Source organism: Gopherus flavomarginatus, chromosome 9 (genome assembly GCF_025201925.1).
Source record: "Gopherus flavomarginatus isolate rGopFla2 chromosome 9, rGopFla2.mat.asm, whole genome shotgun sequence".
Taxonomy (NCBI): Eukaryota; Metazoa; Chordata; order Testudines; family Testudinidae; genus Gopherus; species Gopherus flavomarginatus.
In genome coordinates, this window is record NC_066625.1 from 88,436,205 (window position 1) to 88,453,402 (window position 17,198).

Below are 17,198 nucleotides of genomic sequence, written 5' to 3' on the forward strand. Positions count from 1 at the left end.
GTCTTCACTCAGCACAAGTGCACCTGAAATTTGCCCTGAATTTTTCATCTTACATATGAGTAACTTCTACGTGTGATTCTCTGAACTAGGGAAAGTTTAAAGGCACCGTGTTCCCTTATGTTTCTTCTACTCTCCAGTGGAAACCTTCCTATATTTATGTCTTTTTTTTTAAGTTCAGAAATACTAACCTTTCCCTCTTCTAGGACAAATTCAACAAGAACTAAGGTGCATAATGTCAAGCATTCTCTACATTTAATAGAACTCTGAAAATTGTAAAGCAGTGTTGGCTTCTCCTTTTACTCTTCATTTACTTTTGATTTAATTGTATTTTCCAGCAGTTTCCAGTTGTTTGGATTGGAAACGAAACCTTAATAAGAGTTCTGGTTAATTTTCTGTCTTGTAATTACCTATCTCATTTTTCTGATAATTGGCCACAGCAATTATATGTATATTTACTAATCACATAGGAGGCTCTGCAGTTGTATCTATCTGCCACCATTGATAATGACACACACATTGCAGAGGTGCTTTTATCATCATCTTTTTTCCACTACATCAAAGCTATTTTCTCGCATTCTCAATAATGAATACATGCATGCATTTGACACAGTTGTGTGCTAGAGAAATTGTTTGGCTCCCACCAAATGCTGCACGCTCTGAGTTTCTTGCCTGCAGCGCTGGAAGGTTGTATGTAATGATATATTGCTCATCCAAATGGCCAAAGCACTCCAAAGCACAGTGAGATTAAAATAAGTCATTCCTTTGTTAATTTAAATAGGTGCATGTATCATACTTTGCAGGGTACTTTGTGTAGGGATGTCAGGAAGGAAAAAAGCCGCCGAAAGGTATTTTTAATAGCAAATGAGAATAGATGAGAATGGAGTCATTTGCAGCTGCCTGTTTTATGTGGCTCTCTTGTTCCAACTGTAGGTCTAATGAGATGACACTGTTAAAGTACTCTGCAGTGTAATTTCATTACATCCTGAGCTGTTACACTATAAACACAGTGGAGCTCTCTGTCATTCTTGGAAAAACTCCTAAATTCGCAAAGCCCTCCTTTGCAAATGGTAATGTTATTTGCTCTCTTTGTAATTTTTTTCTTGTGCTCTTAATTTATTTGCTTTCATAAATACTTGGTAGTTAATTTAGCTAGGCTGGCAAATCTTCCATTCTAATTTCTTTTATTTCTTGTAAGAATTTTTCTTTTAAATCTAGCAAGAGCTATGCATAGTCGAACAGCTCTGAAATGAATAAGTGTAAATAAACCTGAGTATAAATAAAAAGTGAATTCAGTGAAAGAAACAAAGGTCAACACAAGAATAATTTCACAGCTCTTTGTTAATTACAAGACCATTTGTGTCTTACTTAAATAATCATTAATTTCTCATTTACACTTTCCCTACCTTCCTTTCTACCCTCTGGCTATCATTGTCCTTTTTTCACCTCTCCTCCATGTCTTTCCACATGTTTCTACCCATTGTGTAATACTCATTACTTTAAATTCAGTGTTTTATAACACATGTTCAGAAGAATTTGTACCTTTTTCTCTCTTTCTCTGTGTGAGATGGGGCATTGTTGCTTACTCTGCTTTTAATGTTATATTGCTTCCCTTTTAAAAAATTGTCCTCACTTCTCCTGACTCTTTTCTTCCTTCCCGTCTCCCTCCCTCCCCCCAAATATCAAACCAATCCCAGGAATCGCCAGTCCTTCCGGTTGGGGAGTTCTCTGAGCCATTTGTACACTTCATCACTCAATGGTAAGCTCAGTTTGCAAACATGCCATGCCCTCAATGTAAATGATACATGCCATTAACTTTGCAGCTCCATGAGACCTTATGGCTTCCCTTGCATCCTTTCCGAGGCGAGAGGGACTCGGGGGCCTTGGGCAGATGGGGCAGCAAAGCTGAGCAAACTGTTTAAATTATGTAAACGTTATTTACACGAAGGGTCGTAAAAGTACTGTACTTGGGAGGGTTTTTCCTGTTTTAATAAACCACTATGAATCTGGGTGCATTCTTGTGCACAGAGACTATTTTAAGAATTCAGTTGGGAGGATTGGGGGAAAGAGGGAATCATATTTATAACTTCATTATTCAACGCTGCTTGTATTATTACTCATAAAACTGCCTCAATGGTTAGAAAGGTAAACAATGTCCTTGATTAATTCATTGGCTTTCCAGTAAGTAATTTTTATTCTGAGTCATATTTTAAAGTACACCATAGGGCTGAATAGTTCAGTGGAAGGCACTTTAAATTTCAGAGAGAAGGGAGAAAATATAGTTGAAAGAATAAATTTCCAAAGCAACAAAAGGTTAAAGCTCTAAGTACAATTCATTGTAACAAACGGGGAAGAGGAAATGCTTTTTTTTTTAATGTCTCATTTACAAAGGAAGCAGCCATTTAAATAATAAAATGAAGGCAGAATAACTGACATTGAACTTTGTACAATTGTGATGTTTTTGACTAAGATGTTCCCGTTTATTAAAATGCACTGTCTGGGCCAGCTGGCCAGCTGGTGTAAATTGGCAGTGCCAATGGAGGCAGTGTAATCAATGGAGCTATGCCAGTTTATGCCAGCCGAGAATCTGGCCCTGCAGCAGTGTTTAGGAAAGGAGTGATTTAGGGAATCTTTCCCAGTGAAGCCAGTGAGGTTAAAGGCATTGAGCCCCACACAGGATCAGACCCATAGCTGTCTGCAATGTGGTAGATTGTGCTTTAAAACATTTCAAGTTTCTAGCACATATTAGGGCCAATGAGCCAAAAACTATGCAAATAAAATGAATATTCAGATAATTTGTATGAAACAAACATTATGTATGAAACAATTCCAAGAAACTCTCTCTCAAGATTCCCATAGTGTCTGGGAAGTGGTTTTGAAAATGAAGAATATACAGTATGATTTATCAGTTAATTAAAATAGTAAATACACGGTTTGTGTTTATCTAAGACAGGCCTTATTTTTGATGGATAAAATTACAGCAGGCCACAATGTTCAGTGATTTTACAGCATAACTAACTGATGTGCAGGAGACTGCACCTTTTTATCCCTTCCAAAAAAATTAATTAGATGTTGCATAAAAAATATTATTGAGAAAGAAAGAGGGCTAACCTGTGTTAAAATTTCCACAGATGTCAAGAAACATGAATGATGGTGGATAATAGCCTGGTTTTCCCAAAAGATACAGCTACTTTGGAATATCAGATTAGGACTGTTACCCACCCACTATTCAGACAGCTTGCACTACTTGCTAATGTGTGCATTATCTGAGGTGCATATGGTTATAAGGAAGGCAAATTGTCCTTTGAATCATTAATGGCACTATGGCCCGTATTTACTACAAGAATATTTACATTTTTTAGATGTAGTTTGATATTAACCTGTACGGTATGCAGCTTATTATAGCACGAGGTATTAGTGTCCAAAAAAATTACATTGTATACCATTTTAGCAGTTGACTCCTATAAGTATTAGGCACATCAAGTGAAGAGCACATCAGACTTGGACTTTATGTCAGTTACACCATAAACTCTGGCTGTTTGGATGTAATCCAATTAGTCAGTAGGCAGCTCCTGATGGTCACCTCAGTGCCACGTTATAGTGCTCCTTCATGCAGCTAAACTCAGTTCACAAAAGCTAATTGCACCTGTTGCATACAAAACTAGGACAATTTGGATGAGAAGCGTGGTCTAATAAACCAGTTAATGCTCCATAACGAACTATCAGCCTGCAAAGCAGTGGAAATAAGTGTAAAAAAATTAAGGGAGATACTCCAGGATACCGTGTGCAACCCTGTAGCTATTTAGTATTAAAAATTAAATTTCCCACCTGTGGGTATTCTTCTTCTGTCCAGCTGCATCATAATGTTAAAATGAGAAAAAAATTACCTTGATTTCTCAGTTGATTTGTTATACTGATCACTATATGTAAAGGAATCCCCAGTAACAAATACCCCAAAATTAATTTAGAAAATAATTAGTTCCAGACATGGTAAGAAAACATTCTTTGGAAGTTTGTGGTAGATCTGACCAGCTTTCAGAAGTGATAAAAGTGACCCATCACATTACAGTCTTGAAATGCTGAGACACGTATAACAAGACAAGTAGAAAATCAGTCCATCTTCTACAGAATCTTCTCATCAGCAATTGAATACATAACAGTTGTATTAAGGATGCAGTAACACTATACTGAATCAAAAGCTGAAAAAAGGAGAGAGAAATTGATGAACATTTTGGGTCCTCTTAGGAGCCATGTCTTCAGTTTGTACCTGATAAAGTTAAGAAGTACATTGAAATTCTAGGCATGATCTACCTGGGTTTAAAGGAAGAAGTCGTCAGTATTTAAGTGTGTGAAATAAATGAACAGTTGTTTATATATAACAATTTCACTTTTATGATACATAGCATGAGAAAGCAACCAAAGGAAAGGCCAGCACCTGAAGACTTAATGGTAAGTGGAACTCTGTAATGTATATTGAAGTATATCTGTTTTTCTCACCAGTACTTGCAAAGTTAAATATAAACTTTGTTTCTACACTGTGCAGCAACTATATATTTGCAAAGCGCACACAGAAACCAAGAGTGAAATCCTGGCTCCACTGAAGTCAGTGGGAGTTTTGCCATTGACTTGAGTGGGGCCAGGATTTCACCTGATGATTACCAAATTTACTACATTTGCTGGGTGGAATCTTGGCTCCATTGACATCAGTGGCAAAACTCCCATTGACTTCAATGCAATCAGGAATTCACCTGAGCTTTTCTTGGGACTTCCATGCAAGTATCAATTTCAGTCAAAACCATTTTGAAACTAAATGCAAAGGTCTTTCAGTTTGGCTGTTCAGGGATTACAATTTAATGTCAGTCATGCTTTGTCATCATTTACCACTCAGAACCTTTCAAAACCTGAAGATTGAAAACAGAGGATATGTTCAACGTATTACAGTGTTAATGAAATCCTACAGGAAATTCCTGTTGTCACTGTTTTCGTTTATATTCTAGAATGAAATTAGCTTGGCTGTAGAGGATCAAGGCTTCCAGTGTCTTGTTTTCGGCTCAGAGGCAGCTTTCTTTGCTTGTAAATGGCATTTTTTTAGTCAAGCAGTAAGGAGGAGAGCTGTTCCCAAACAATTCCCAGGTGGTCATTTGTTTAATGCAGAATGTTGATTTGACAATGCACAAGCTGTTAGAATAATGGTAGAATCTAGCATTAGTAAACAATAATTATAGTCCACTCCTACTAATGTTTCACACACCATTCCCTGTCTTTAAAGTGTTATTATGTTGCTTATCACTGCCAGATGTACTTTGTAGATTTATATAAATGATGATGTTTTTTCATTCTTTGCATTGTATACTTAAGGATAATTTTAAGCGACAGTAACATGATAACAAAATATACGTGTAACTTACCTCCTTTCTTACTTACATGCTGTGAACTGGGGGCATTGCAGCTGTTCTCCGGTTAGAGACTTACCTCTAAAATTACCCTTTGAGGCAGATATCTCAGAATTCAGACTTGTCTCAGTTTAGGCCCTGCTCAACAAAGCATTTAGCTGAATACCTAATTTTTAACCATATTAACTTCAGTGGATCTGCTCACATGCTTATGTTAGGCACACGCTTAAATACCTTGCTCAATTAGGGCCTTAAAGTTCACCAAAACCCCTCCACTTTGCATCAGTATGTGTTTGTTACCAAGGATTTAGACAGCCTTATTTTGTCTTTTTTTTTTTATATTAACTTTTGATGGTTGGAAAATTCTTGCAGTTAGTCACATCTGAGAAAACTTGGAACAGGTTCTAGAGATGGAGACACATTTACCTTGTGCATTATTATGCTATGGCTGGATAGCTTAGCTATTAAAACAACGGAATAGGGTTTCATAAAACCTGTATCTGTTTGTAAATGCATGTTTCAATGATGCAATAAGGCCTGCCACTTATAAATAAAACATCTGCAGATCTCATGTACACCCATAAGTATATATGTATGTATTTGTAAGCAATAACACCACTCCGGGGTGTAGAGTCATAAAAATGAGGCCAAAGGGTGAGTGCCTATCATACTGGGGAAGTGCATATATATATCTTTACAACTACATGCCCTGGAGTATGTTATTCCTCTTTTAAAATGGTATTTTTAAAATAATTTTAGAAGAGTAGCTATTGGGGAAAATAACTTACTACTTTTAAAGAAAAAATATTTTAGTACTCAACATTTCCCCTCGTGCTGCTTTCTGTTTAATTAGAAATGGACATATAGCCGTTAAATACACTACGCACACAGCTGGCCTGATGGTTAAATGAAAGAGCAGCCCTCCTCCTCCCCCCCCCACCATGGAAAATGGTATTTGTGACTCAGCTTGATTCCCCACTCCTAGCCTGTCAAGGCTAAGTGCCGCCCTATGCTGTTCTGCAGCAAACTCTGACACCAGCTCGGGGGCTGCTCTCCAGAGCAAGTAACAGCCAGCCTTTGGGCTGAAAGACAGTCTGGCGTGGTGCAAGGTTTTGGAGGGCTGTTGATGGGAAAAGAGAAATAGGAAGGATGTTGGGTACAGAGAAGAGAGTGAGATGGGGGAAAATAACGTTATAAAATTTAGAGATTAAGGACCACATCCTTCTTGCCTGCGCAAGAGAATAATCCTATTAAGATTAAAGAAATGAAGTCATTAGGACTATTTGCTTGAGTAAAGAGAGCAGCATTTGACCTCAAATCTTCAGATTGCTTTCGGCATAATGGCTCTTTCAACTGGTCCTGAAGTTTCTTGGGTTGGATTGGCGAGAAGGTGAGCTTTGTAAGAAAGACATCAGTTTTCAGGTGTTTTTTTTTTAAGGTTTCACCAAAAAAGTCACATCCCTCTGGGGAAGAGTAACATGCTGCAGCCTATTGGTGTAGACAAAAGGAGTACGTCTATACTCCAAATGGAGATGTGATGGCTGCGTGGGTAGGCTACCTACCTTTAATCTAGCTATGTGCATAGCACTAGCAGACCCTAGCACAGGTCTGCAATCAAAATATGTTCCCAGGATCCCCACTGGGATTGTACCGGGGTGACTAGCCCACACTGCCATATATTCACTACTACTGTTACCCGCATCAGCTAAATTAAAGCCAGCATGGGTATAACTACCCAGGCTGCAATCACACCTTCATTTGTTGGTGTAGATGTACCCAAAGAGTGTTGGGATCAAACGATAGGTCTGCTGATCATGTGAATCCTGTAGTATGTTAATTTTAAATAAAATAAAACAGAAGTTGGTTTTGAGGAAAATACTAATCTTTTATGGACACACTGATACAAGGGAAGTTAATGACTCTGATCTGACCTCCAGCTTGGCCTACAATCTTGCCATCTGCTTTTCTAAACTTGCAAGTAGCTGTGGGAACCTTGTGTAACATAGATGTTTAGCTAACAACTGATTGCATCAACAAAGTCCAAGTCATATCTGTAATGATTTATGGGGGCAAACCAAAAACTGCTTCTGAAAATCAAGCTCATGGAGATAAGTAATTCTGGATGTTGTGATCATAAGGTTTTATACACGTGGCTTGGAACTGCTGGTCTTGAGTCAGATTGTTTCTTTAAACCATAATCCATGTGCAAAGAAATTTTCCAAGGTAGAGCCTCTGCTAGTGCAGAGTGGTGCACTAGAGGATTCCCTCTATGCACAACTGAATATATAGCAGTGACTCTCAAAAGTTCTCAAGTAATGCACGGACCCGGGGTGCCGGGCCAGGGGGCCATGGCCCCATCGCTTTTTACCAGCCGTAAGGATGAGTGAGGAGGAGGAGGGTTGGAGAGGAGTGAGCAGGGATGGGGCCTTGGGGAAGGATTGGCACGGGTCCTCAGAGAAGGGGACAGTGTGAGGGTGGGGCCACAGTTCAGGTGCCAGGGTCCCCCCTTTTAGGGATCTTCCATTGCCCTGGCATGGATATCCCAAAAGCTGTGAATTTGGTAGGGCCAAATTCTATTTAATGGCCTCTACCAAACATAATTGGAAGAAATTTTGCATGATGGCTCTGCCCTTTTCCTCAATTTTTCTCCTGTGGGGCACTGAGACCAATTTTGTTGTTGTTGTTGCAATTGTCTCTTCTGTCTTATTTTGCATGTTCCATCCTCAAAATCAGGTTGACTCATTGCTATGGTGAACACATGTCACCATAGCAACCAGAGATCTGCCAGTTGGGGGTGCTGTATGGCTCCCCAGCATGTTTCTTATCAGCCAAAGGAATCAAGAGTGTCCTATAATATACTATCTATCTATCTATCTATCTGTCTAAGTACATCAATAGACATCATCACTGTAGCATCAAACACTGTACACTAGGGCACCCTGCCCACCAGCTCCAGCATGCTTTTCATGCTGACAGAAGACTGAGGAAAGAACCACCATCACAAAGATGACTTACTGGATATATCTACCCTGCAATTAAACACCCACTGCTCTCCCATGTCAGCTGACTTAGGCTCGCAGGACTCGGGCTACAGGGCTCCTTAACTACAATGTAGACATTTGGCTGGCCCCTGGGATCCTCCCACCTTTATATACTATGTATACAATCTTTTACCAATTCAACCTTCAAAATTTGGATCTTTTCTTGAACACAATGTTCTGTTTTCTTTCTCTTTCTACTACTCTTGTTCTCCTCTTAGGACTGTAGATTGTTGGATGCTCTCCATTGGAGAATGCGCACTTTTTTCCCTATGTGTAAATTGGCCGTCTTCTAAGACTGTACCAACAGTCTGAAGACTCCATTCCCTTTCTTGCTTTCTTGTTCTGTGTGCATTGTGATTTACAGAGTCGATGTAAGACTTAGACTTTGGGAACTTGGAAAGTTATGTGGTTAAAATAGCTCATCTTGAGATATGTTGGTGTCAGTCAAGAACTTACCAGAGCAGCTGCTTCGCTGCCTATTGTGGGCCAACCCAGTCCAATAGTCTAGAACTCCAGATGGGTGGCTTAATTCTGGCAATTCAGTGGGTGCTCTCATAGGAGAAGATGAGTTTAGCCCTAGAACAAATTGTTCTGTCATAGCGGTACTTAATAATCGCGGTTCATAAAGCTGCTGTTAATTCAGTTATGATTTTAAAGTGAACCCTTTTTATATGAAACCTGAATCATCTAAGTTCTGACAACGTATGCTCATTAAATATCCCGTGACACTTTTCACTAGAGTTGAAGAGGTGTTGGTTCCTCATAGCATCTCCAAATTCCCATTAGTCTGCCTACCTGAAATTCCCATTGTAGGGGCCGTTGATAATCCTCACTTCCTCATCTAATCTGTAGTGTTGGTTTGCTCTGTTAATACAGCTTTTGTGTTACACCACAGTGGTGGGGTAAGTGATACAGAAAGTATGGGTGAAATTTTGACCCAGTTGACATCAATGAGGCCAGATTTAAACCTAAAAAATGTTTTGAGGTGAAATATACTCACCAGGATGAAAGCAGTAACATGTAATCATCCTTAGCACCAAACAAAATATGAGTTGATATTTTACGCTATATACACATTAGCTATGCTGAATGTTAGCATTTTGCTGCCAATTTCATATAATTTAAGGCTGAATGCAAAATGAGATCCTCTTCTGATCCCTAAATTGTTAAATGCATTTCAAAAGCCAACTAACGATGCCAACTAACAAGGTATATCAGATCCAACCCAGTGTAACGCCGTTGAAGTCAGTGGAGTTACACCAAGGATGGATTTGACCAAGCTTGTAGGTTGCTGGAGCACTTTATTTTTCAGATTTCTTGGAAAACATCAGGCCAAAATAAAGGCTGCATGAAATTCCTATACAAAGTCAGACTCTTCGGTACCACATATGCTCTTGTATAAGCGAACACTGAATTTTCCTCACAAACTACTAACGTAAATTAATGCCCTGTGGTTAGGGCCCTACCAAATTCACAGCTATAAAAAACACGACACAGACTGAAATCTGATCTTTTGTGTGCTTTTACCCTATACTATACAGGTTTCATGGGGGAGACCAAGGGTTTCTGAAATTGGGAGTCCTGACCCAAAAGGGTTTGCAGGGGGGTCACAAGGTTATTTTGGGGGGTTGCAGTATTGCCACCCTTGATTCTGCGCTGCCTTCAGAGCTGGGTGGCTGGAGAGCAGTGGCTGTTGGCTGGACACCCAGCTCTGAAAGCAGCACCCCACCAGCAGCAGCACAGAAGTAAGGGTGGCAATACCATATCATGCCACAATTACCTCTGCATTGCTGCTTTCAGAGCTGGGTGGCCGGAGAGTGGTGGCTGCTGACTCAGGGCCCAGTGCTGCCGCGGGCAGCGGTTCTGCCTTCAGAGCTGGGTTCCTGGCCAGCAGCGGCTCTTGGAAGGCAGCGCCGCTGCCAGCAGCAGCACAGAAGTAAGGGTAGCAGCACAATAAAGTTGCAGCCCCCCCACAATTCCTTTTTGGGTCAGGACCCCTACAATTACAACACCATGAAATTTCAGACTTAAGTAGCTGAAATCATGAAATCTATGATTCTTAATGTCCTATGACTGTGAAATTGACCAAAATGGATTGTGAATTTGATAGGGCCCTACCTGTGGTTAAGCTCAGTCAGCATGCCTTTTCTTTAGCCCACCCACCAAGCAAAAACAATTTTTTTGCCTTGAATTTATGGCATCAGGTTCTCAGTTTATACAGGAACATATGCCGTAATTTAATTATTTTAAAGTATTTCAAATTAACAAACTTCTCATGGAGAAAAAAATGTCATTTCAGTGAGCTTTGAGAAAGCTCTTCCTTCCTAAGACAGGAATGATCTTTATAATTCACCAGTGGATACTCTCAGCTGTATTCCTACTATGGCTGTTCTTTTATCTCTAACACTCTCTTTCTTTGAGTGTGTGTGTGAGTCCACATACAGATACAGACATGGAGTCAAATTAAATAAAACACATATGCTGCTTCAACGTAGCAGAAGTCTGCGCAAGATATTGAAATACCCCTAACAACAATTATTCTGTGCAAGGGAGAAAAAGAGAGCCTAGTTTTAATAAAATGGTAGATTTGCTTGCTTTTTTTAATTTAAAATATAAATCTGTCTAGGGTTTCAAGGCTGACGCTGCCTGGAATGGGCACATGTTTATAAGATAGTCGGATGAGGTTATGTAGGTACAGTTTAAACCGCATACATGTACTGTACATGTGGGTATGTATTCACTCGCTGATTTGGCTCAGGATGCTCTCTGTGCATTTACGGTATTTTTCAGAAGCTTTCCATTTCTAAGCTCTATTTAATGGAATCTATGCATAGTAAGTAATCAGGTCAGAGAGAAGCAGCATCCTCTGTTTGAGATCAATCGCTGGCTAATACTTTATCTAGGCCACTTTATTATCTCATGCTGATTCCATTCCCATTCTCCTCCTCCTTTGTAGCATGCACTTCAGCTGTGGTAAAAGTACGTATCGCATACATATTAAAAACATATACCCATTCTATCTGTATGTAAATGTGTGAGACACAGCTGGATATTGCAGGAGTTTGATTTACTAATAGTTATTATCTGTTCTAGCTGCTCAGTGGCAAAGAGAGTTTCAGAAAACAAGCTAGCGCAGAAATTGTCTTTATGGTATAACTATTCTGCCTTAGTGATTGTTTAAAATCCTTCTCTTCTTTGATTGTGAGGGTTGCCTTGTGTTTTGCAGATTCCATGCACTTTTCAGAGCGTGCAAGCAGAACTGTAGAATTTTCTTGTCGGGTTTACCACTAATGCACTATGGAATTATGCTATGCCTCAGATGATTATTTTTGAATGTAAGTGATTTTACTGAATAGGATGGGATTTGAGATACCAAAAGCCATATATGTAGCAGTTATTTCTTTGCATTTTACTTTGGGTACATAAAAATGCACATCCATGATGATGGAGTTCAGATTTCTCAAAGAAGGCTCTGGTAGATAGCTGCAGAGTTTTTGGCTAGGAAACAATCAGCTGTTGTAGCAAAATCAGTTTAAACTTTTTCATTGAATTAACTTTACGTAAATATGCTAATTTTTGTTTAGGTCTTTTAGTTAAAATTCTCACTTGTAGCTTTTTTCTCCATTTTTTTTTTAAACCAGTCCAAGCAATATAGATTGTAGGATCATTTCTGTTTATTTTTTGTGCTGATATTTTATTGATTAGTAGGGATTAATGGTAAATTATATATTTGTATAAATAAAAATATTAACTACTGAAAATCATGTTTTCTCTGAAATTTTTGAAGCCTATCACAGTCTTAAGTTTAACAAATAGTCCTTCTCTCACAATTTCAGGGTTATAACCAGAACTGGCTCTCTGGTCTCCTTAGGTGCAGTTAATATTTTTCAGATTGATAATTTGCTTTTATATTTTATTACGTTTTCTTAAAGTCATTGGAATGTGAACTCTCTGGAACAGATGCTGCTTTGCTTATATTTCCCCAAATACAGTAGATTGAAAAATATAAGTATATAAACCATGGACCGTATAAAATAGTAATAATAATAAATTATTCTGAACTTGGCTTTTGCTCACTGAATTTGACTGTTGCATGGGACATACAGTGAAGATTTTAACTGCACCTTAAAAATTGAGGGAAGAAATAATATAATCGTATATGGCTTTCCTGTTAAAATATCTCAAAGTAAAAGCCAAAACAGGACCCAATTGTGTGTATTTATAAATAGGGAATCCACCAGCAAGTAATTTTACTTGAGCTCTTTATTTGCACAGCAATACAACAATGAAAGCATTGGCTGAATGCTTGAGACAGTTGTAATTTCTTTTTTTATGACATTAACACTTGTGAAAGAACAGAGGGCTGTCTAACCTTGGCAAACAAGCTTTGTTTTCCACAAACATGTCTAGTAAATCTTTTGAAGAGAGTATTACAGATAGATAAAATTTACCTGACATTCCCTGATCACAGTGAGCCAAGAGTTTTCAGTTCTTAACCACTTACATACAACTTATTTTACTGGGAAATCAGTCAGTACAGGAATCTCCTATCAGGGATGATTTGTCCCTTGTAAAATTGTCAGTGCTTGAACTCAGGATGAATGGCTTTGTTTGCAAGCATTTAGTCTGCCCTCTGTCACAATGATCCTAGTTCAGACCCAGACAAGGAGAAACTCTGGCAGACACCAAGCATATTTACGATGTGATAGGTCTTTCTTCAGGTTTCCTAAGGAAATGGGACAGACCCAGGCATTGTAGCTGACACAAATATGAGAAACTTTCAAACTATCAGCCTTCATCTTTTATGGACAAGAAGTTCTGGATGAAATCCTGGCTCCACTGAAGTCAATGCAAAACTTCAGGATTTCATCCTCTGTGTTTAGTATCCTTTTTCTTTTTCTTTTCTTTTAACCGTTCATTGTAATTAGTCATCATTTTCATTGATCAGTGTAGCTCATAGTTGTGGGGGGAACTGTGTATTATTGCAGGTAGTTGTATAGCCCAACCAATTTCCTAGTCCACGTTAAATAAATAAATAAATGTCGCTATTCATGGGATATAGTTTATTTCTAATCACTTGAAAAATCACGTCAAAATCCAGAAATGTATTCCATGAACGTCAGTGAATCCAGCAATTCTAGAAGAGCTAAGTTTGGGGGAAGGTTAACTTGCCAGCATTATTAGCATGACTGCAATTAGATTTGTTTGGTAGCTTCCACAGTCCCATTGTTTGTATAACCAGTCACTTTTTGCAGAAAATGTGAGAATCTAACCATCTCTTTCTAATATGCCCTAAAGCTTCAGAATATCCTAGTACTTTTTGATGGAATGTGAAAAGAAATAGCTTAGATGAGACTTTAAGATGTATAAAAATCTGAGAAATGAATTGGCAATAAGCAAGAATGACACCATTAATATTTATGGTAAAATGAATCTGACAACTCCCAACCAAGAAGCTAGTGGACTTGAGAGTTTGTTTAATTTGAGGGGCAAGTGTCTTGTATAGGTACTTAAGAATAAGGCTACGTCTATGCTACAAATGCTACAGCACCACAGCTGCAGCACTATACTATAGATGCTTCCTACATTTGACAGAAGAGTTTTTTCCATCCATGTAGGTAATCCACCTCCCTGAGCCGGGATAGCTAGGTCTGCGGAGGAATTCTTCTGTTGACATAGCCACGGCTTTTCCCAGGGTTATGGCAGTTTAACAACGGCGTTCAGGGGAGTGAATTTTTTCAGACCTCTGAGCAATGTGCCTAGGTTGATCTAAATTTTCAAAGTAGACCAGGCCTAATTGTGATTCTTAATAAGTTTTTCTGTGGTTTTTCCAGTACCATCAAAATTATTTTGTTACTGAAATTGCAAATATATCAATTCTGCTTCATTAAAGGTTTGTTTATTTGTAGTGGTGTGGGGTTTTTTTGTTTTTGGTTTTTTTTTTCATGTCAACTACTTTTTATTTTTCCCTGTGTTTTAGGAAAATTTCAGTTCACAGTTTACAATAACAGTAATATCTGTTGTTTCCAATGCTTTGTCTTTTCTGTATGTCTGTTCAAAATTATGTGTGCGGTGGTGTTGTAGCCATGTTGGTCCCAGGATATTAGAGAGAGACAGTGGTGAGGTAATATCTTTTATTAGACCAAGTTCTGTTGATGAGAGAGACAAGCTTTCAGACTACCCTGGTGTCTTCTTCAGGTCTCCGTGGAAGCTCCAAAGCTTGTCTCACTCACCAATAGAAGTTGGTCCACTAAAAGATATTACCTCCCCCACCTTGTCTGTTCAAAATCATGTAATTTATGCCAGTCCTACAGCAGGCTGGCATATAACACTGATTTGTTAATCTGATAATTTATTTAATCCAAATAAAAAGGGAATTGCAAATGGATTTGGTCACTGCATAGATTTTGAACTCTTGGGGATAAAGAGTGGATCTTTGTATCTCTGTGCAGTACTTGCCTGAATCATGATTAGAGCACGTAGGTACAGCTTCAGTGTAAATATTAAATAATACCAACAATTGCCTGTCAGTGCAATATACACAAAGCAAAAGAAAGGGCTGTGCCTCCCAGGACTTTCTGGTGACCCATATGCTTTATGACTCTAGTCTTGCAATTTGATGCATGCCAGCAGATTCTTGTGCACAAATCCAGTTGCAGGATCAGGGCCTGAAGATGTTTAAAAAAAAAATCAGTTAATACTACGTTTTTAATTTGTGCAAAAATGTGTATAAATAGGGGATATTTTTCTACTTAAGAGGGCTGCTCTGAAACATTTTTAATTGGATTTTCATTGTGATTGACAGCATTTGATTATGACAGTAACTTTATTTGGCTGGACTGTTACAGCCCTCTTGTTCAGATTTTTTCCATCAAAGCTCTTTTTTATCCCCTGAATTCCCTGTAGAGTAGCAGTGATTGTGAAAGAGCCTTTTAGCACCTTTGTTGTAGCCATCCCTGGTGATGATTGGACCCAGCTGGTAGTAGATAAGAAAATGTTCCTTTCACAAAGAGGCTGTGTCTCCTGTCTCCACGGTTTCAATAATTTTAAGAGCCCCAGAAACCTGTTGAGGATTAGAAGTAGCTTTAGATGTGAAATGAGTGTTAAGTATTAGTAATCGGGAGATTAGGGCCCCGGGGACAATGGGAGATAAACAACTGCAATTAAGGCAAATCTGCCAGAGTAAACAAAATTTAGAAGAAACAGATGCCCTAACCATTTTGGGGGATTGATTTGAGGACACCGAGGAATCGATTTTTGTCTTGTTTACACTTTCAAACCCCTGTGATAAACTGGGAGGCTAAATATTTCATACAGCCTGATTTTAGTTAATTTTTTTCCCAGTCCTCACAGTAGGCCTACTCTCTTCTAACAGTGACCAGGCCTGAGTTTATTCAGCATTCACAGGGAGCAGCTAATTGTCTATGAAGGGCCCCTGTGTTTAAATGGGCTTGACAGGAATTTAAATTTTGTTTCAATCAACCTCTGTGCTCACAGCCTGCTCCAGTTTCTAATTTTTAAATTAAACATGATTTTTTAAGCTGTGTGCTTCTCCTCTGGAACTCTCTGCTTTAACTCCCAATGAAGGCAGATGCTTTAGCACTGGAATGTGCAGGTTTATCGAGGCAGTAATAGCAAAGTACTTATATGGAAAAGTTCATTGTCTCATAAATGTGCATCTGCCTATTTGCAATTTAATTGGAGCTGTGCAGATAAATCCTCGGCTCCTGTAAATCAGCAGAGCTCCACTGACGTCTGTTTACACCAACTGATGATCTGGCCCTCTAACTTTAAAGAGTGAGTTTCTTCTTGTGTAAGTAGCCTTGTTTGAAAAGCATCCTGTGAAAATGCAGGGCGGAGAATGGAAGTCATTTTGGTGACCTTGATCATTTGTTATCGCAGGAGTATCTGAATGGTCATTTCAATGGCCTTGTGTGGCTTTAAAGGAACATTTATATTTTGTGTAGCTAGTGGTGATATTTTCTTTGTAGCATTGCTGTCTGTGTATTCTAAGACTACACACATTTATATGCCGTTTTACCTCAATTCATTTGAGTTACACTTTCTGCATATGTTGCCTGTACGAGATAGATATGATTTGTCATTGTTTTCACTTTGAGTCATTTAATACTTGTTTGTATTATTGTATACCTCTCACAAATACGTATATACATTATAGAGACGGTGACACATTAAAGAGTGTCTGTTTTTAAAAATATTCTTTTTTATTATTAATTTTACTCTATATTATTAGAATGGAAAGACTTTCGCCTGGTTAAAAGTACACAATTAAGTCGACCTATATTAGGTCGACCTACAGCCACTGCGGTGTTACTGTGGTGTTTCATGTCCACACTATCGTCTCTCTGCCAGTAGTGCGCGTCCTCACCAGAAGCACTTGTGCCAACTTAAGCGGGGCAGTGTTGGGGACTGTCAGCTCCGCGTGGAACTCCATGTTGGGAGCCTGGCTGCGCGGCACTGAGAACTTGGGCTCTCAGTGTTGGGCTCCGAACTGCTAGCTCTGCCTGGTGCTGACAGCGTCTACAGTGCGCCACCCTAACTACATTGACCTAAGTGCTACGCCTCTCGTGAAGGTGGAGATGTTAGGTCGGTGTAGTGGGGCGCTACCTCAGAGGGAGCAATGCTGTAGCGTAAACACTTATAGATATGGGCGGCTGGTGACTCTGCCATTGGGGGAGGGTAGCCCCCAGCCCCGCCCCTCCCGTTCTGCCCCTCTTTCCCCTCCTCTTCTGCACCCCTCTCCTGC

The 17,198-nt window shown here is 39.1% G+C and overlaps 1 protein-coding gene across 7 annotated transcripts in view; it reads left to right on the forward strand.

The window, feature by feature from the left end:
• The window catches only part of MAP2K5 (mitogen-activated protein kinase kinase 5), a 188,461-nt gene that overhangs the window by 154,460 nt on the left and 16,803 nt on the right, over positions 1-17,198 (forward strand). For 5 of the 7 annotated variants that reach the window (XR_007776286.1, XM_050967577.1, XM_050967582.1 and 2 more), the window contains 2 exons: positions 1,695-1,756; positions 4,401-4,446. The exons of 1 other annotated variant lie outside the window; for it this stretch is intronic. Coding sequence is in view for 4 of the 6 variants with exons in the window: in XM_050967577.1 (XP_050823534.1) it covers positions 1,695-1,756; positions 4,401-4,446 (108 nt within the window). In the remaining 2 variants the exon portion in view is untranslated. Of the gene's footprint in view, positions 1-1,694; positions 1,757-4,400; positions 4,447-17,198 lie in introns of those variants that run through there. One more of the 7 variants, XR_007776287.1, reaches the window with a different exon arrangement.